General features: G+C 48.6%; 1 protein-coding gene across 3 annotated transcripts in view; it reads right to left on the bottom strand.

Annotated features, from left to right (window-relative positions):
- Positions 1 to 4,540: 4,540 nt before the first annotated feature.
- TRPV1 (transient receptor potential cation channel, subfamily V, member 1) overlaps positions 4,541 to 21,410 on the bottom strand; it is a 24,891-nt gene continuing 8,021 nt past the window's right edge. For 2 of the 3 annotated variants that reach the window (XM_004684767.2, XM_012726406.1), the window contains exons 8-16: positions 20,345 to 20,503; positions 18,833 to 18,928; positions 17,631 to 17,701; positions 14,587 to 14,752; positions 14,120 to 14,186; positions 11,432 to 11,754; positions 10,451 to 10,578; positions 9,872 to 9,987; positions 4,541 to 5,314 (exon numbers count right to left, since the gene is read on the bottom strand). In XM_004684767.2, the coding sequence (XP_004684824.1) occupies positions 5,142 to 5,314; positions 9,872 to 9,987; positions 10,451 to 10,578; positions 11,432 to 11,754; positions 14,120 to 14,186; positions 14,587 to 14,752; positions 17,631 to 17,701; positions 18,833 to 18,928; positions 20,345 to 20,503 (1,299 nt within the window). In that variant the 3' untranslated portion in view covers positions 4,541 to 5,141. The other variant, XM_012726407.1, reaches the window with a different exon arrangement.

Genomic DNA, 21,410 nt, shown 5'->3' with positions numbered 1-21,410 from the left:
ATGAGGCCTCGTAGGCAGAACTGGCTGGGCCACCTGTCCTCGGCGCCAGGCAGGCCACGCCCGCCAGCCACAGCTGCAGCGCCCGCCCGCCCACGTGCCCTGCCTGAGTCACCCCCACACCTACGGAGCAGCTTCACCCTGAACCAGGAGAAGGCAGAGGAGGCAGACAGGAAGCCAAAGTTTTGGTCCCAACTCTTCCCTCTCTGGTATTTGATGCTTCCTATAATGGACCTCAGATTCTCCAACTGGGAAATAGGAAGCAAATACTGACTTCCCAGTAATGCTGTAAGTAATCAAAAAGATGGCACTGGTGGGCAGGTCTAATGAATAGTCAAGAGTTCTTCCCTGACCCCTGGGAAGCAAGGTCACAGCCATGGGCTGTCCTGATTGACTGCAAGGCCACCAACCCCTAGAATTGGCACCTGTTCTTCAAAGTCTCTGATCACATCCCCTCAAAAACAGAGCAAGTGCCCATTCCCTGCTCCTACCAGAAGAAGGAGAAATTATACACCAGAGACCGTGTCAGCCTCCTTACGCCCCTCTTGTTGTATGACCTTGGGCAAGTCCTTTCTCTGAGTAACGTGACTGCTGTGAGCTTTCATTGTTTTTGTCATGCCAATACATTCTCCTGGCAATTTCCAAGGCCACCTGCCTCCAAGGCAGAGCCCCACGGAAGACTGTGCCCTCCCTCCGGCCCAGGCCACAGCTGCAGAGAGGGTGGAGCAAGGCTGGGGTGGCGCTGCCTGCCTCCACGTCACTCAGGAATTGTGTACCTGTTCCCGTGGGGCAAGTCAGGACTGGGACAGAGCAGGAAGTTTGCTGACAAGACAGAGCTGATGACGGATGTGACAGGGACTTCCCCAGCTACCATCAAAGGCAATCCCTCCATCCCTCATCACCCAAATCTGCTAGGACTGGAGAGAGGCTAGGGGCAGGGGCAGGCTTCTGGACCCTGGTATAGCGGGACCTGTGGCCTATAAGGGCCAGAAAACCTCGCCTTCCCTTACGCCCAGTAGGCTTCAGGTGTGGGTGAATCAGGGCAACATTTGCAGTTTAAGTTAAGGGAATCCCAAAGTTCCCATGCACACAATTCAAAACCTCATTGCTGTCTGAAACGCCTCCATTAAAGTCTAGTCCTCCCTCTATTACTCAGTTAATTGCCCTTCCTGACTCAGCCCCTTGTCCCTCCTCATTGGCGTCTGATCCCTTAGAAGCCTGGGGGCGAAGCTTTGCCAAATTTCAGTGTTCGCATTTTCCCTTAGGTTAGCACATTTTGTCAACGGCCATCAGAGATGGTGAAAAAGTCCCATGTCCCCCACCCAAAAGCATTTACTGTTCCCAGTAAGGAGTAAGGGAGGGCCCCTTCCCTGCTATGCATGGCAGCAGGAATCCCAATGAATCAGAACTATGGGCCCCTACTCCCACCCCAAATTCATGGAAATAGCAGCACCGGCTCCTTGGGCTTGTCTGCATTTAACCCCATTGAATCCAACACCTGTGAGGGTCCACAGGCCAGGCAGGGAAGCAAGGGGCCAGTGTGTGACTCAGAACGGGAGAAGGGAGCCCCACCCTCGAGGAAGCTGTGAGCCCAGGGGAGACAGGCTTCGGCAGGAGCCTTAACCCTAACAGGTGGCTTGGAAAGGCCACGAAGAGGGAGAAGTCCTTCTAATGGGGAGGTGGAAGATGAGCTCAGGGAAGAGGAGACATTTGGGCTGGACATGGGGAGAGAAGATGGCCCCTGCATGAGCAAGGACTTGGAGGCAAGAGACCCCAGCATGTTCAAGAAAGGGGGTCCAGCTTGGCAACATAGGAACTTGTGAACATGTGGACAGAGCTGCTGCAAAGTCAGGCTAGCCCACTGCCTGGCCTCGGGCCATTGAGTCAGCCCTGATTCTTAGTCAGGAAGGATGGGGCACCAGCCATGGGGCCTTGTTTGGATGGTATCACCAAAATGGCCCAGCAGGGAACTGAGCCAGCCAGGCTGAGGTAGCACCTCTGCCTGTCTGAACCCAACGTTCTTGTCCAGTGGGATCCCTGCACTGTGTTTGGGGCCCGCACGGCACCATGGCTGGAATAGGGCTGCCTCCTTCTACCAAGTTCGGAAGCCTGCAGAAGCCTCCCCAGCTCAGCCTTGGCCACCACGTGGGCAGTGAGCTTCACGGTCACCCCAGCGCCTGGACGCCTAGAAGGATTAAGAACTACCTGCCATCATCCAGCCCCTCATTCTGGGGTGCAGCCTCTAGCCAGGCTGTGCCCACCCCTCCGTGGCCCTTGCTCCTGTGACAGGAAATGGAACAAGAGGAACCTGACAGGCAGCTGTCCCAAAAGGGACTTTCTGAGACTGTGTGGCAAAATTACAGGAGAGATGGAACTGAGAACCCAGGGTGGGTAGCAGGCAGCAAGAGGGAAGGGTGGCTTCTGGATCTCCCTGCCCCACCCTGCTCCTCAGAGGCCTGAGTTTCAGGCAATCCCTAGACATCTGCCAGCAGAACACACAGGTACCCCCTTCTCACCAGACTGAGTCCAGAGCTGAAGCCCTAGTTAGCTGTGCCTGTCTGCTAGAGACCGTAAAACACCCCTGATGTGGCCTCCCTCACCCACAGCTCCCAGACCCTTGTAGACATCAGGCCCAGAGGGCAGGCCCACAAGCTGCCCCCCCCAAGAGGGAGAGGAAGATAAGGGATCTCTGTGGAGTGGGTGCAGGCAGAAGGGGCCAACTCCTGACCTGCTCTAAGAAACATCCCACATGGTGTGGTGAGGCAGAGGGGGACGAGAGTTAGCCAGAGCCCACCAGCAGCGCCAGACTCCTAGACCCACTGTGACAGGGGTTGGGGGAGTCCTGTAGAGCCTGACAGGCCCTCCCTGGGCTCGGAGAGTTGTCCCTCCGCATCACCTGGAGGCTGGATGATTGTGGCTTGTGGTCATCCAGCCTCCAGGTGATGCAGAGGGACAGGGGGACAGAGGGAGATAAAGATGCAGCAACAGAAAAAAAAAAAAGAAAAAGAATAGGTTAGTAAGGAGTGTCCCCCTTTGACAACCCTGGTTTACAAAATAGTTTGTGATATTTTACAAATATCCACAAGTGTCCTTTTAACCCTGGATAAATTTGAAAACCTGCAGATAACTGACTTCTACACATTTCCCGAGGGCCTACAGGTGGAAGAAAGTGTCCCAGGACCTTTGTAGGAAGCAAGAAGTCATCTCGGCCTTTGACCCAGCGACGGGCTGACATGCCCCAGCCTGCTCTGTCAGGCAGCCCAGCACCAAGGTTATGTTGTGGGTTTTGGAGTCACTCCCAGACGAGGCTGTTTACTGGCTATGACCTTACTAACTGTCCCAGCCTCAGTTTTCTTGTCTATAAAATGGAGCTAATAATAGCTTTTCATGGCCTGTTAGGAGGCTTAAAAGACAATGCACATCAAACACTTTGCATAAACACTCCACACACACAGCTGCCAGCATTCCTCCCCCGTGCTCGTTTGCTGTGGTCTGACCACAGGACACTCGCACCCAGCCACCTGGTCAACCAACCCCAGACTTGTCTGTCCAGCTGGTGTGGGCTGAGGAGCATGAAGAGGGTCCCAGAGTTTCCTCTGGATCCCCCTCCCATAAAAGAACCAGACCTCCAGCCTCAACTAATGTCCCCCCTCTTTTCTTGAATCATCACCCAACAGTTGCATGGCGGGCCGCTCACTCCCCACACCGCAGAATACACTGGCAACCCTGCCAGCACCTGGAGCCGAGCGTTCTTCTCTAACTCTGTTCCTTGCCTTCTACTCCGTAAAGCAGGGCAGGCTGACTTTTCTATAAAGGGCTACTATTTCTGATAACAAATACTTTAGACTTTGCAGCTTTTTTGTCTCTGCTGCAGCCACACCTCCCTGGGCTAGCGCACAAAGTGACGTGCTGTGTTCCAATAAAAGTTTGCTTACAAAAACAAGTGGCAGGTCAGGTGTGGCCCCTGGCCCATAGTTGGCCATACAGGGAAGGTGTGTGCATGGAGTGTCCTAGCCCCTGGGGAACAATCCAAGTGGCCAGCGGCTCCCAGCCAGGTGAGGTAGCACAACACACGCACACTCACGCTGGCCACACGGAGCCAACTAGCTATGCGGCATAGTCGATTGATTTATTTGATGGGTGAAGGGATGGATGGAGGTGGAAATACAAATCACTGCAGGGGAACAGGCTGATGTGTCACTATAAGACTATGTCTTCACTACAAATCGAAGATGATTAAAAAATTCTTGCCTCGGCCCTCCCTGGTGGCGCAGTGGGTTAAAGCACAGCACTGAGAATCTAAAGCCGCTTCCGCATGAGTTCGATCCCCGCCTGCCCTGGAAGTGACCACATGGCGTGGCAGACCTCTCCTGACCCGCCCGCTGCTCCCCCAGCAGTGTACTTCGTTGATCTGTCTGTTCTGCTCCCCACTCTGTCTCTGGTGAAGCCCTTCGCCGCCCCTGAGCCTCTGGCCTGTACCCCAGTTCTGTATGCACAAATAAATAAATCTTAAAAAAAAAAAATTCTTGCCTCATGGTTTGGGAACACAGTTTTATATTTTTATTTAAACAGCAACAGAGCTAACATTTTTGGAGCTGTGAGGTGTCACATGGAAGAATGAAGTCACTCTGGAAAAACCTGGTGGTGGCAGAGTTGGGAACCAAGCCAGCCTCCCCCACCTTCTTTGACACAAAGGCCCCAAACCATTTGGGGAAAAGGCATGCTGCGAAACCCGGTAGGAGAGGCGAGCTCAACATTTTACATCAAGGGGAGTATGTTGTTCTAAAAGTTGTTTTCCTGGCCTTCATTTATTTATTCCCAGTAATATAAAATGGAAGAAAACAGGGGCATCACGTGGCCAAGGAGAGATTGGTCATGGCCAATGTTTGATAAAGTTAGAAAAATCTTGGAAACAAGGTCACCCCCTGCTAGGAGATCCTCCTGGGGTCAGTGTGGGTTGGACAGACACTTCTCCCCATGCACCCAGCAAGGCTCCCACAGCCTGTCTGTAGTCTGAGGAAGTGATAGGCAGGTGCCAGCAGGGCTGGGTAGTCAGGAGCACTGGGGTACCCCACAGGGCACCCCAGCAGCAGGCGAGTATCCTAAGGCCCAACAGAGTTGTGAGCACCCTGTTGGGGGGTCCCTCACTTCTCCCCAAAAGCAGAAGGATCCTTGAAGACTTCAGCATCTTCTGGCTTGAGGGACCCTGAGAAGGGCCTCAGATGAACTTCCTCAGGTTGGGCTGGGTGCTTTTCTCGAGTGCTTGCATCTCTTAAGAGGGGAACCAGGGCAAAGTTCTTCCAGTTTCTCCCTGAAACTGAAGGGCAAGATACCATTATTGGCTTGAATGCAGCAAAACAATAGTAGACATCTACCTGTTAGGTGTACCAATCGCTACATAAAGAGACCCAGGCATGTAGGTGTGCCGTAAGGCACAATGGATCTGAGCCATTTCTTCTCCCCTCAGCAGCTCAGGGACCTCCACTCTGACCACTCTAGGTTCTCTTCCTCCATCCACCCCACACACACACCCCTCCCCATGCCCCAACTTGCTTGTGATCTCATAGATTGAGTCCATGAATTTCCTCTCTGGGCCTCCACTTCCTTCCTGCCCTGTGAGTAGCTATACCCCAGGCCAACTCTAGAGTGATGAATACCAGCAAGAGAATCAAGATTTGGGGTTCAGGCTCGCCCAAGGCACAGCAGGTTGGGAATAATTCCAAAGGAACCATGGCAACACTGGGCCTCAAGTGGGGTTCTCCAGGGTGACCTGAAATTCCAGGAAGCTTCTAGCAAACTTCTGGGAATGAACTGGTTGTCCTCCCTATAGCCACCTCCCTCCCTGCTTGCAAAGAAATGACGAGCAAGAAGGAAAGCTGCACAAGCTCTCCTTCCATTCGTCAGAGCCCTTATCAGCTACACCCATCTGACTTCTCTAGAAAACCAATCAAAATTCACACCCCACAGCCTCAGGCCCTAAATCAGGCCCGATATCCAAACTAACCACATCTCAAAGGTATTAAAAAATGTCAGGACTGAGGCCACTGTGACCATTCCAGTTCCTGCGGACTCCCCCAGGCCCTCCACCTAATGCTGGCCTGTCCCCCAACTCTAGTCACATACCAAGCACTAGCTTCTAACGGATGACCCCTTAGGGTCCCAGCAGAGAATGCCATGGAGGAGTCCATGGGAAGACAGGCCGAGAGATGCCATCTTCTGACTGGCTGATTAATGGGGACGCCCAACCTTGGGGCTGCCTGATTCCAGTTACAAGGCTCTCCAAGGAGGAAGGGGGCTCTCAGCATCCACTTCCCATAGTCCTGAAACCAAGACCATTCATGTGCTCCCCTAACTCTGCTACTAACCACTCCTTTTCCTGGTCTTTCTCTCATGCATCCCCTCACCCCATCCCAATTACCTGCACAAGGTGGGGAGAAGTCCTTGTTATCTGAATTATTTGGTTATTGATTACTGTCATTTCCATGGTTACAAAGTTCTATAGGAAAACAAAATCCTCAGGAAATATTCACTAATTAATTATATGTGAAAGCAAGGAGCTTCTAAGCACCTCTTGCTTCCACCCCAATGACATGAGTGTGTGTGTGTTCCTGTCACTGGGTCAATGTCATTTATTATTATCACAATGAATGTGCAATGTTGTAAATAGCCAACAATGTCATGCAAACAAACAAATGAAAAACAAATCAGCGGCCAAGTGAAACAGCAAATCTTTCTAAAAAGATTAGGATCTCAGTAAATCAGTAAGAGTGATTTTGGAAAACTGTTCAAATCACATGCAAACTCAAGCTCTGTGATTTTTATATCAGTTAACAGCTGAAGAAGATATAATCAGTAAGTCTGTGGCCTGGCACGGGAGTGTTTCCAGGGAGTCACATGGGAAAATGATAGCACTGGTCCTTAGGGAAACTGGTGAAGCCCTTCAGTAGTTTTCCAAAGTATGTCTGGAACTAGAGTCCCACTCTGAGGGAGTATCCAGTGTTGGGGTAACCATCCTGCTGTAAACAGCCATAAAACTGGATAAAGAAACAAAGCAAGGGAACAGGAAAAAAAATCAAACCAAAGCAGCCTCCCCCAAGGCATAGCAGGTTGGGAACAATTCCAAAGAAACCCCTGAAATCTGACTGCAGAATTGAGGCCACCAGAGGGGGGAAGGGAGGAGGGGTTGTAGGGAAGGGGGACCCACTGGACAATGGTGGAAGTTATTAGAGCTTTAGTGGTGGTCATGGTGTGATAATACACTTTTGAGGAGGTTTGAACTATATCCCCAAAACATACAGTGTTGTAAACCAACTTTTCTGCAATAAAAACATATAGCTTTAAAAGAAAAAGGAGAAAGAATGCCTGATACTCTAAAATTCTATGTGCATTGAAAACATCCTTCAAACACAGGATGAAATTGGCATTTTTTGGGTAAAGAAGAACTGACATAAAGTTAATTAGGGTAACAGAAATTAGACTCACAGTCTCTGGAACGGGGAAGAAGAGAACTAAATACAAAAAGGTATGAGGGTACTTTCTGGAATGATGAAACTCTCTGTATCTTGAGTGAGATGGAGGTTACCTGAGTGTGTGTTTGCTGAAACTTACCAAACTATACATTTTAAATGTATGTATTTTGTTGTGATTTCTATCTTAATAAAGTTTTTTTTAAGTTGATGAAATAGGGAGCCCCAACTCCTTCTTCTGGCACAGACTTCTCCCGTCTCGCCCGCTGCTTCTCTTAGCAGTGTATTTCAATAAATCCGCCTTTTCTGTTCTCAGAAAAATAAAAATAAAATCAAGTTGATGAGCAATAAAAAATGAGCTTCTCTATGAAGCAACATCAACTATGAGAGATGCAGTAGCTCACTAGCAGGCAAGGTGGCCTGAAAGTCACACCCCTTCCCCAACCTGCCAAAAAGGACTTGATGCCCTCAGAGTTCGCATTAACGATCAGTGACATCAGCAAAATGGCAAGCGAGGCAGCTCCAGACACCCAAGATTCCACAGAATATTCAAAAAACAAGCAGGAACTTCAGAGCCAAGGTTGTCAGAACTCTGCGGAACAGTCCACAGTTTACAGAGACCACGGGAACACGGACCAAGAAAAAGCAGCTAAAACCGGTAGTAGGTGAAAACTATACAACGCTCAGGAAAAAGAGCATAGGAGGAAAATCTTCATGGCGTTGGATTTATCGATGACTTCTCGGATTTGACACCAAAAGAACAGGCGATAAAACTTAAGAATGAAGAAATCAGCCTTCATCAAAATAAAAATCTTTTGTATATTAGATTCTGTTAAAGCGATTACAAAGACAAGTCAGAGGAGAAAATATTTGCGAAGCACATGTCTGATAAGGTACCAGTATTCAGAAAATATAAAGAACTATCATTCAAAAACCTGTTTGCGGACAAACAATTTGAACAGGGATTGCTCCGAAGAATATCGTACAAGGACAGACAAGCACATGAAAAATTGTTCAGAATTATTCGCCACTAGGAAAATGCAAACCAAAATCGCGAAGAAAAACACTTCACCTCCTTGGGATGGTAAAATAAAAAATAATAATAAATGGTGGTGAGGATGTGGAAGCCTCAGGCCTGGCTGATGGGAGTGTGAAATAGCACAGCTGTTTTAGGAAATAGCTCTGCAGTTCCTCAAAAAATTAAACATGGGATTACGGTGTGAGCCAGCATCTCCCTCCTACCCAAAAGATTTGAAAACTGGGTATCCAACAGAATCTTGTATGATGGTAACAGAATTATTCAGAATAGCCAAAAATGTAGAGATAGGCCTAATGTCAACCCACAGGTGAATGAGTAAATGAAATTTGGCCTACATAGAAATTGGACTATTGTTAGTCAGACACAGAAGGCCAAATATTACTTGACTTCACTTCGTGCGGTACCCAAAATAGACAAATTCAGAGACACAAAGAGTAGAATAGATTCCTAAGGCTGGGGTGTAGGAGGAGGAGTAGTGTTGAACAGGTAAATTTCCATTTAGAAGAATGAAAAGGTTTGGGAAATAGCTAGTGGTAATTGTTACCAACATGGCTGCATTAATTGCACACTTTTGTAAATGGTTAAAAGGGCGAATTTTTATGTACATAGTTTGCCACAAATTTTTCTCAAAACTGCAAACAGGCCGCTCCCCTGCCTGCCTGTGACTATGCAGGTGCCTCTTCCATCCCCTCTCCTGTTCCTAACAAGTCACAAAAATAATAGAAATAAATAAAGCAAAATCAGAACTGAAAACAAAGAATGCAGGGTTGTGAATATAATTCTGAATGTGCGCCACATAAACTGGATTTGCTTCCTTTTTAGGTAACTGTCCTCAAATAGACCTTGAATTTCATGTTTACCATTAACTGTTAAAGGACTTTTTGTGAATGCTTTTCCTCAGACCTTTTCTGCTCTAGACGTACCTTCTCCTCCTTCCACTCTTCCCTCCTCTCCCTGCCAGACTGCCCACACAGGGTGAGGGCGACGTGTCCTGTCTGTGCCCATGGGCTCGGGAGCTGGCGAGCACAGGGTGTGAGGAGCAGGGCAGGGTTGCAGCCCAAGGCCTGCTGGCCCAGGTGGCTGGATGTGGGTGGGGCCTTTTGCTCTGGGGCACTGAGGACAGGTGCCTAGGCCAGGGGTGCTGGGAGAGCAGGCGTGCTTGGGCCGATGGAGCCATCAGCTGTGCAGGCCAGCGTTAAGAGCACACAGGGTGCCGTGACTGTGTGTGTGCAGGTGGTTGACACTTGGGGCTGTTCCAGAGTCCCAGCTGTGCCCAGGGGAAGGAAGGCCTGCAAGGAATAGGGAACCCCCAGGGCTTTACCTACCCAACATCAGGCCACCTCCAGGCACCCCTCCCCTCACACCTCACCTCGGCCTGACCGCAGGGAGAAGCTCAGGGTGCGCTTGATGCCCTCACAGTTGCCAGGGTCTTCATTGATGATGCCCACGTTGGTGTTCCAGGTGGTCCAGTTCACCTCATCTACCCTGCAGGGGAGGAGAAGGGGGAGCATGGAGCAGGTGGCCTCGTAGCCATGCCCAGCTTCAGGTCAAAGGCCCCAGGGGCCAATCCCAAGAAGCCCATAGACCAGGATGGGGAAACAGCTGGGCGAGGAAGGGCTGACAGGGGCCTGCGTTTTGGACACCACCCCTGAAAATGTATACTCTCATCATACCATGGGGCCCAGAGACTTCAAATATTGACTTCCTGGTTCTGGCCTGATAACTAGATAACCCCCGCGGGAGAGTTCATTTTCCAAAAAAGTCCCCTGTGCACACAGTGGGTCCCCTGTGCCCACAGCTGAGTCCTAGGGCAGCCACTGTTCTCCCAGCTAGTTCTAGCTGAGCCCCTGAGGTAAGCCCTGCACCCACAGCTGGCTCCAGATGGGCCGTCTACACCCACAGCCTAGCCCCTTGGCTCCCCAAGCTTTGACTGCTGTATGGGCATTACCTGAAACACCACCTGTAGTCGTCCTTGCCATCGGGGGTGTACCCCACCTGCAACAGCTTACCCGAGCGGAAGGCCTTCCTCATACACTTCAGGAAGCTCTTCTCCGTGTCCAGGATGGTGATGGCTCTCTGCAGGAAGACAGAGGGCTGACCCAGCTGCGGCCCCTGGCTGCTGGAGCTGGCTGCCAAAATCAAGCTCTCCTTGGCCTCTCCCAGCCCCAGTGCTTCCGGAGGACTTCAGTGCCCGCTACACCAGCCTGTTTCTGCAGCCTGGGAGAGCTCACTGCTTGGAAGGCAACCTCCCAGCCCAGGCATAGCTAGTTCCTGTGGATCTAGGCAGGGCAACCTGCAAGTTTGTGAGTCTCCCAGCCCCGGACACTTCCCTGAGGATCTCACAAAGAGGGGCAGTGTTAAGAGCAGGGCCTCGGGAGTTAGACAGCCTAGGTGGAATCCTGAGGAGGTGCCTGACTCGTTGCCTCGCACCCAGGTCCCTGACTTCCCTATGCGTCAGCGCCTCTGCTCACCCAGACATTGGGATAATTACACCCACTTTGTGGCATTGTGGTGAGGACTAAATGAGAGCAAGTAAGACACTTACAGCAACAGCACCTGGCATGGCCACATACCAAGAATAACACTTTATCAGCTGGGGAGACAGATATAAGCCAGGTGGCTCAAAATGCAATCATCAGGGCCTTCCCCCGTATATTGTTCCCCCAAGTCTAGTCTCTGAGGCCCACTCTATACCAAGTTCCTCTGAGGTGAGCAGCCTGAGCGTCTGAGTCCTTCTTCTCCTTCCCTTCGAGACCTTCCAGCCCACAAACACAGCATCTGTGAGTTGACTGAGGGAGAAGCTGTTGCTCGATCCCCTGGGCCTGGCTGGGTTTCTGCCCCTGCCTCACACCTTATACGGACTCAGGCACCCAGCTGAGTTCAGTGACCGACAAGATAGCCCACACCTCGCTGCTGCACACTGGCCCACCTGCAGCTTCCAGATGTTCTTGCTCTCCTGTGCGATCTTGTTGACAGTCTCACCCATGAGGGCGATAAGCATGTTGAGCAGGAGGATATAGGTGAGAATCACGTAGGCCAGCAGCAGGATGATGAAGACTGCCTTGAAGTCATAGTTCTCTGTGAACTCCAGGTCACCCATCCCGATGGTGAACTTGAACAGCTCCAGACAGGTGGAGTACAGGCTGTTGTAGTTGCTGTCGGGCTGGCGGCAGCTAGACCCTCGCCACCTATGTAAGGTGGTCTCAGCCTGTATGGAATCATTCTTCCCATCCTCAATCAGTGTCACCACGGCTACAGGGCGCAGGGAAGGAGGGCTATAGCTGGGCAGAAACCAAGCCCCCACGCCCCCCTAACATATACACCCTTCACCCCAGGGTGGGTCTGCAGCAGGAATGCTGTTCAGTCAGGCAGTGCCTTTGTGTGAATTTATTTTACAAAGACACCCCCTTCTTCAAAATTATTTTTAAAAGTGTCGTAATCTACTTTATTATCATCACTGAAGAAAAAACTTGAAACCCATACATACATCTATGTGTACAATGTGAATAACCCACCGCTGTGCAGTGCACAGCCTATCTCACCTTAATGTCATCCGTGGGATCATACCCATGTTCTCAGTCATGTCTTGTCTGCCTGTGCCCCTTAAAGAGTGGCCCTGAACCAGCCCGAATCAGGACCATGGGGGTTGAGCCACTCACATTAGAATAGCTTCTCCCTGAATTCCACATTCTTCTTTGGGAAATGTAGTCCATAACCTGAGAGCTCCTCTAACAATTGTTTCCCATGGGAGCTGCAAATCCAGTGTGCTGCATAGCCCTTCTGGCCTAATCCCTTCCCATGGTTACAGATACGCAGGGCCTTCAGAACGGGTGCCGAGGCCCACCCTGACCCCTGTCAGTCAAAGCCACCCGTCACCCTCAGCCACAGACTCAATACCAGGCTGCAGGGTGGAGGCAGGGGCAGTATTCCACGTGAGCCATGTAACTGCAGGAGTCAGGCAAGGATCAACACAGAGCCAGGTGCTCAAAAATGATGTGTGTGTGTGTGTCTGTGTGTGTGTGTGTGTGTCTGTGTCTGTGTCAAAAGGACATGGAGCTAGCTGGACAGGGCTGCTAATAACCATTTCTCGAACAGTATGAACATTACATGATAACAGTAAGGAGTTAGAACCTAGTTGACCAAATGAGAATCCCATATGGAAAAGCAAAAAATCTATGAGGCCACACTGAGGTAACTAAATAAATAGAAGTCAGAGAACAGAATACCCTTCCTTATAACACAATGGTAATGAGTAAATGTAGGAGGAATGATGGAGTTAGAAAATCATTATTTGGTAACCGTCATAGGAACAGGTGAGAATCACCAGTGAAATGGAATATTGGCATGGTCTCAAAGCATTGTCTAACAAATTCCTTTTCAATTACAAAGGGCAAGGTAATAATGTGATCATGGGAAAATCTGGCAAACCCAGCAAAAACAAGCAATTAACATTTGCAGGAACTGGACAAAGAGGTCATGGAACTCCTTCCCATAATGAGGGAGACATGTCACTTCCTTGACATTTTGGGCAAGGACACACACCTGAATCTAATGATGAGGAGATGTCTGAAAGGCCCAAACTGAGACACACTGGACCAAAAAAACTGGTCTTCACAAAAGGCTAAGGACCCAAAAGGCAAAGAAAGAGCGAGGAGAGAAAGAGGCATTACCTTTGACTGGTGCATGTGGTCTGGGATTGTGTCTGTAAAAAACATCATCAGGACAGTTGGGCAAAAATTGAGTTAGGTGGTAGCTGAGCTCAAAGTGTTATATTAATGTTCATTTCCTGACATGATCACTATACAGTGTTTATATAAAATAATTCATTTTTAGGAAACATACTTTTACAAGTATACAGGGTAAAGTCTTTGTTTTTAGGAAACACATATTTTAGCCAATATAGTGGGCTATAGTGTCTATAACTTACCCTGAAAAAGTCTGGTGTGTATGTGAGTGTGTGCATGTGTGTGTGAACTGATTAAAAAGAAACAAAAAAAGTAAAATTTGTATGATTCTTGCAATTTTTCTGAGAGCTTGAAACAATGTCAAACTTAAAAGTTTTTTTTTTAAAAACTTTTTTAAGCCAAAATGCAGTCATCCTACAGGCAAGCAGCCTTTTGTCTTTCAAAAATTGCTTAAAACTGGCCCTCCCTGGTGGCGCAGCGGGTTAAAGCGCAGCACTGAGAATCTGAAGCCACTTCCGCATGAGTTCGATTCCCGCCTGCCGCCTGCCGCCTGCCGCCTGCCCCGGAGGAGACCACATGGCGAGCCAGACCTCTCCTGGCCCGCCCGCTGCTCCCCTCAGCAGTGTACTTCGTCAATCTGCCTGTTCTGCTCCCCACTCTGTCTCTGGTGAAGCCTCTCACCGCCCCTGAGCCTCTGGCCTGTACCCCAGTTCTGTATGAATAAATAAATAAATCTTTAAAAAAAAAATTGCTTAAAACATTTTATGACTCGCAAGTTATCCTGCTCATTGCCATATATCCTTTAGCTAACCTCTCTGTCACCTCAGACACACACCCCTGAGGGCCCCGTCTCCCCAGCCCCTGACACAGTCTTTGAGAAGCTAAGGCCAATAGGACCCCTGCCCTCCTATGAGTCTGGCCAAGCCTTTTACCTGTGGAAAACCCAAACAGGAAAACGAGGTAGACAAACATGAAGCGACACAGGTCCCTCAGGATCATCTGCAGAGAGAGAAGCTTGTCAGAGCCAGCCCCAGCTAGGCCCAAAGAAGGGCCAGGCTGTGCTGGCTTGTGGGTTCATCTTGAGCCCAAGTAGACCCACAGAACATGCAGAATAGGTTGGTTTGGGGCTTAGGTTGTCATAAAGGAGTCATCCACAGCTCCCCGCCATGGTCTTCAGGGGGTGGGCAATGGCGTGGGGATAGGTGGTAACTACTAGATAGGGGATCAAGAGTCAAGGCCAAATTATCTGATTCTTGGGGAATCCGCTGGGAAAGTGGATCCCGAGCTAAGCTAGCACCTCCTGAGACAACACAAAGGATGGATGGGGTTGGTGGACAGTGTCCATGCAGACACAAAGTAAGTGGCCTGGTAGGGAGCCCACTCAGGTGCTGGCACCCACCTTCTCAATCATGACAGCATAGATGCCCATCTGCTGGAAGCCGCGGGTGTAGTAGAGCATGTTGGTCCAGCCCATGGCCAGCGAGAACACCATGGAGGCCACGTATTCCTTGCGGTGGCTGAAGTACAGTGCCACAGTCCCCAGCATGAAAAGTGACTGCACAAAGCTGAGGGTGGCAGGTTAGGGGGTTCTGTCTGAGGGCACTCAGGAGCCCTGGCATCCCACAGATAGCAGACCCCAGTTGTGCCTCCTCAGAAGCACAGGCTGTGGCCTTGGTAGGATCTGGGCCAATGGCCTGTCTCCATTAGCCCATGATTTTCCTTGGGAGCAAGAGCAACCCCAAGGGGAACAAACCTTATTCTCTTTACATATAAAGCACAGATATAAATACAGCACATAAATAGCTATAGAGTGTACTTTTGGTATCAGACAATAAGGGAGGAGCGATTGGGGGAAAAGGTCTTAAAAGGCAATAAGGAGGGTCCTCCCTGGTGGCACAACAAGTAAGAACACAGCACTAAGAAACTAAAGCCACTTCAGCATGAGTTCAATCCCTGGCCCCGGAGTTGACACACATGGCGCGACAGACCTCTCCTGACCCGCCCGCTGCTCCCCTCAGCAGTGTACTTCATCAATCTGCCTGTTCTGTTCCCCACTCTGTCTGGTGAAGCCTCTCACCACCCCTGCACCTCTGACCTGTACCCCAGTTCTGTATGCATAAATAAATCTTAAAAAAAATAAAAGGCAATAAGGAAAACCTAAGAAACACTGCTTTAGCGCTAACAACCTCTCTGACCGGTTCCCACGGTCAGCAGCTTCACTGGGCATCAGAGAACCTCGGGGGTGTAAGTCCATGAAGAGGGATGGGCCACGCTCTTCTGAAATGCCACAGGTACAGCCTGCAGGCCGCACTCTCAAACTCAGGAGCACAGTGAGGGGGGAACACCCCTCAGCCCCTCGGTCCAGGGGGGCTGCCCAAGTGGAAGCCCGGGACAGAGGACGCATCTGGGTCACCTATGACAAGGTCTGTGCAGTGGTCCTTTGGCCCAGGTGTCCCAGTTCACCATGGCCTCCTCCAGAGGGACCTGAATTTATGCTGTAGACCACACCCGCCACCTCACCTGCCCCCTGTGTGAAAGAACCAAAAAAAACCTGTTGAGTCTATTGAAAACTGGTGTCAGTGAGCGGACTCATTGCTGGAGCTCTGCTGCAAGGAAAAACTATTCCTCTGCATTGGCACAACCTTGGCCAGAATTTAAACTGATGTTAGTTGAAATAGATAAAATGTTGCCTCTGGTGGCAAGTGGGCTTCCCATATATGAATTCTGGAAGCTGGGGAGCAGTGAACAAGTGGAAACCGACTAAGCAGATACGAGAGACAAACCAAAACAAGTGACGGGGAAAGATAATGAATTCTTAACCAAGGACTCGCCAAAGGCTCGGGACCCTGGAGAGGAGGTGAAGAGGGAAAGGAAAGGGAGGTTTTGTCTCTGAAGAAGACAAAACAGAAGATCACTGTCGTCCAACATCAGTTAAAGCACGCAATTTGACCGAAGACAGATTATATTATTTTTGCAGACTGTCGATTACGAAAACCCTCTTCCCCACACGGCTCTCAGAAGGCTGGCAGCCAGACTGCTCCCCTCCAAAGATTAAAAAGATGCTCTCTGTGATATCTGCCAACCCCAGAGAGAAAGAGCTTAATGGACTGTCTTTGGATAAACCATTAAATGGCTTATCTAGACCTGTGAGTGAAGCTAATTATCTAGATAGTTGCTAGATAACCTATTATCTGGACCTTACATTGAAACTCAAAATTGATGAGATATAATGCACAATTATAGCTTCCAACTAGCTTTTCTTTTGATCATGAAGAGACACCAAAGAATTCCAGATATTCTGAAGATACCCTCTAACATAAAAGAGAACTGTTAAGATAAGCAAATGTTGTGTGACAACCAGGAAAATAAAAAAAAATGTGCAAAAAGCAGAAAATGTACCAAAAACTACTTAGTAACCTTAGTGAGACAAGACATTACAACATAAGACAAGAATAGAATAAACAGAATTACTTTTAAGAGCACTTAGAGATTAAAAACATGATAGCAAAAATAATAAACTCAATCGAGGGGTTGGCATTTAAATTGATTTGAACTTCCCAGAAAGAAGAACCAAGGGCAAAGAGAATTCACATGAGGGAGTATAAGAACTGATTTAGGACTAGATTGAGAGCTTTATTATATAAATCATTGACATTCCAAGAGAGAGCCAGAAATAATTCAAGAAAATACCCTTAAAAATAACATAAATTCCCAGACTGAAAGAGCCTATGATGTATTTAGAACATTGGACGAAAACAAATCCACACCAAGATATATGATTAAATTTCAGAACATGAGGAACAGAAGGTAGATATTGCAGATTTACAAAGGAAAACAAAAACTAAAACACTTCTTAGGACCCAGATTCAGAAGAGCTTTGTACTTGCCATGTGTATAATGCTAGGAGCAAGGGGATACTTAGCAATAGCTAGAGACACCTTAAGTGTTAAGGCCAGGGGACAGGGAGAGAGTTACAGTGTCTAATGTGTAGAGCCAGGGATGCAGCTAAATATTCTACAACGCACAGGTCAGCCCCCTGCAACAACAAAAAATAATGCAACCCAAAATGTCCATGGTGAAAGATTGAAAAACCCCACCCTGAAGATTGGCTATTGCTTGAAGACAATAGTCATATCTACTTCATCTCAGTGAATCCAGATGGATGAAGCAAAGGGACAAGAATATATCTAATTCAGACTCTAAACCACACCCAGAACAGGCCTGTCATTTCCTAGCACCTGGTATATTTCTGGCATGTCCTCCCCACAACCCCGTGAGCATTCACCCACTGAGTGCCTGCCATCACTCATTCAACATGTTTGTGGAGGCCTGCCATGTTCCAGGTCCACCGGATGTAAGAGAGTAAGTAAGAATTGGTTGCTGTACATTCAGGATTTGGCCAAAAGATGTCTGTTCATGTGCATTTGAGTCAGGGTCACTTACAAAAGCATTTCACTGTAGCTGTCCACAAACAAGGTCTTCAGAGATGGCCGCCTCTGCAGGAAGTACTGAATCTGCAGGTAAGTAGACAGAGGAAGATTCCAGAAATGTTTAGACGTGGCTAAATGGTGAACACCCAGAAGGCTGAATGCCAGTTTGCTGGGACACTGACGTCAAAATGCAGAGAGTATGACAGAGCTGCGTGGGTCAGGCTAGGGGGCTAATGTGTGACTCAGTCCAGGGGGACTTTAAAGGGATAGAGTGGAATGACTGTTCCTAGAAGCAAAGACAGAAAGGAAAATCACCAAAATGTTGTCAATGGCTATGCTTAAGTGACAGAATTAGGAGATTTTTTTGACTTCTTTCATTATGAGAGATTTTCCTTAAATGTCTTAAGAAAACACAACAGTAAGATTTCTTATAACCAGTCTCCCCTGAGCCAATTCACCAGATTAACCAGTGTGCTCCATTCCCTGAAAACACTGGCAGAAGTCTCTTGAGGTCACCCTCATGCTTCCTCCCACCAGTTCATCCTGTTTGGACCAAGACGGCCTCTGTCTACTGCACCTGCTTCGGAAACTTGTGCTTCACTATAACATAAACTATGTGGGCCAAAATCATGACAGTGAAATAACACAATGAAAACTGTCCACTAACTAGAAAAGTTGCCATAAAAATAAGTTACTAAAATAATCGAGTTATAACATACGTGAAAAAGATTGGGAGAGGGGACTTACAATAGTCTCAAATTCCACATTCTCATCTCTCACCAGGCTCACATGCAAAGAAGGTTCAGATATTAAAATAATGAGCATGTAAGCAAGAACCTTCAAATAAAACGGAAGGGTTCCAGTATGCTAAGCATTTCTTTCATTGTTCTAAGCCATAACAAGCTGTGTTGGATGAATTAAGCAAGTCCCAGCCCTCATCTTGTCATTTCAGATGACAAAGCTTCCACAGTGTCTTTTCTACATATTTCATTCCATGGAGAACCCTCAGTCTTCAAGCATGACTCCCTGCACCCTCAGGGACCACGGAGCAGAGCCCACCCCCAGTCGCCAATGTCTGGAGGGCTCCCCCTCCTTCATGCATCTCTCCACTCCTCACATATCCAGTGAATTAAAGAGTGAGGCGAGAACTGGGTGAGTCTCCCGGCTTTTCAATTAGGTGACAAATAAACCCAGTATGTGAGAAGGAGCACTTACCCCCCGGAAAAAAAAGTAGACTCCCCCTGATACAGAAAGAATCTCTCCAGTGACCCGGAAATAGTCTGCAACAGTGTGTTTCATCGTATAGGGGGGCTGTAAGGTACAGAGAAGTTAGTGACAGTTTTCACTCACTCATTCATTCATCATCTGACCAAGATTTACCTGGGTGCTAAGCCCTAGGATCAAGACCCAGCTCCTGCCCAAGCGGTTCAGCAGCTCAGCCTCCATCAAGAGAGACATAAGCAACACATTATTATGGGCATTCCTGCAAGGAGGCCCTCTGTACAGCATGATTCCCAAAGTGGCAGTCTCCAGGCACCCAGTGGAACATCCCAACAAGCACCTGATAGCTGCTGGGCTGGGGTGCTGAGGGAGGCCTCTCACAGACCAATGCCATGTGCTTCCTGCTGGTCCCACTGGCCCTGGTGAAGCCCTGGTCTCCCAGGGCGGGAATGTGGAAAGAGACGTCCCACACATGCGTGTTTCAGCTGTCATTTCCTAGAGAGGGTTTTCTTTTGGTCTACACTGATGTTTCATAAACACTAGCTCACTTGCTTGACATATAAGCACATTTTTCTTTCCTTGTCAAATAAAGCCATTACATCGGTGGATAGAAAGCAGGTTTCACCTAGGAAAAAAAAAATTTTTTTTAATCAAGTTTACAAGCAAGGCATTGAGGGCAGCAAATTCACTCTTTGGGTATTGGCCAGACAGAATTCAGTGCAGAAATTTGACAGAATCCATGGCTTCCAGTAGAGGAAAAAGCCTGGTCTGGTCTGGTGGATGGTCCAGGATCTGGCACAGAAGAAAGTCTCAAAAGTATGTGGACCCTGGTAGTGCAAGGGGTTAAAATGCAGCATTTGGAAGCAAGCTGCAGCCGCTTCAGCACCAGTTCAAACCTGGTCAGGGAGGTGACCCTCATGGCGCAGCAGACCTCTCCTGTCTCACCCACTGCTCCCCTCAGCAATGTATTTTGTTGATTTGCTTGTTCTGCCCCCCACTCTGTCTCTGATGAGTCCTCTCACTGTCCCTACACTTCTGGCCTGTACCCCAGTTCTGTATGCATAAGTAAATATACTTTAAACACAATAAGTATGTAGACAGGGTGCAAGTCATGAGTAAGTGTGTGAACAAAGTGGGCAGGTGAACTCAGGGCTCACCCATCAGCCAGCAGTCACAGTCCAGGTGACAGGGGCTTCTGGGACCCTAGTCCCTGCTTCCTCTCTAACCCCATATTCCCCCTACAACCAAGGACCCTGGCTACCTACTCCTGCATGCTAACATCAAAGAATCAGAAAGCTACAGGATTGGGGCTGACAATAGGAGCTGGGTGGCAGGGGGGGCCTCCCAGACGGGCTGAGAGAGGAAAGGGAAAAAGGGGTGCCCCTTCCACCCCTCCAGCAGAGCCAGGAATTCAGGACCCAGCCTGGGCCTACCATCTTGGGGGTCATACAGAAATACCCAGCCCCACACCCCTCGCTCCCTCGGAGTCTTGAGCCCCAGACCCACCAAGCCTTCCACAGGCCTGTAGTAAGCAGCGGTGGTAAAGATGATCATGTACAGGCAGTAGACAAAGAAGTTGAAGTAGAAGATGCGCTTGACAAATCGGTCCCATTTGTCCTGCAGAAGTCGGTTCAGTGGTTCCACCAAGAGCATGTCATGGCGATTCTAAAGGGAACAGACAGAAGTGAGGCTCCCCCACCCCAGGAGCCTCCTCAGACACCCAAGTCAGCCTATGCCACACCTCTGCACAGGGCTATAGACCGAAAGGGATGAGGCAAGCAGGGAGCAGAAGAGAGCAAAGGGTAGGAAATCTACCGCAGAAATGTGAATGACCAATACACATGAATGTGTTGGACCTCACAGTGGTCAAGAAAACCAGGATAAAGACATCACAAGAGAGCGTTTTTGGCTCCTTGGACTTAAACTCATAAAAAACAAACAAACAAAAAAGATTATTAATACCCAGTTTGCAAGGACATGGGGAGAGATGTACCCTTGGCTGGTGGGAAAGAGCATTCATGTGATCATTTTGGAGGACAATTTGGCAGTCTCTGTTAAGATATTTAACTATAGATGCTTTAGCAGTTCCAATTCCAGGTATCCTTTATGGTAAAACTTCAAACCTATGCAAAATGGCACACAGCACATAGTGTCAAAAGATGTCCTTCTGTATCATGCTTAGTGAAATAAGCCAGAAAGAAAAAGAAAAATACCAGATGGTTTCACTTATAGCAGGAGCATAAGGGATCAAAAAAAAAAAAAAAAAGTAATTGTAAAATAAAAGTAAAAATAAAAATTATGGCTCTCCCTGGTGGCACAATGGGTTAGGACACAGCACTACAAGCTTGCTGCAGCTGCTTTGGTGCAAGTTTGATCCCCAGCTCCAGAGGTGATCCACATGGCACAGCAGACCTCTCCTGACTCATCCGCTGCTCCCCTCAGTACTTCATTGATCTACCTGTTCTGCTTCCCGCTCTGTCTCTGGTGAACCCTCTCCCCACCCCTGCACCTCTGGCCTGTACCTCAGCTCTGTATGTCTAAATAAATAAATAAATCTTCCTTTTTTTTTTAA

The sequence above is a fragment of the Condylura cristata genome, unplaced genomic scaffold (assembly GCF_000260355.1).
Source record: "Condylura cristata isolate star-nosed mole 26May11 unplaced genomic scaffold, ConCri1.0 scaffold00017, whole genome shotgun sequence".
NCBI lineage: Eukaryota > Metazoa > Chordata > Mammalia > Eulipotyphla > Talpidae > Condylura > Condylura cristata.
Note: the sequence above shows the minus strand (reverse complement) of the source record. Positions and strands in the feature narration are given on the sequence as shown.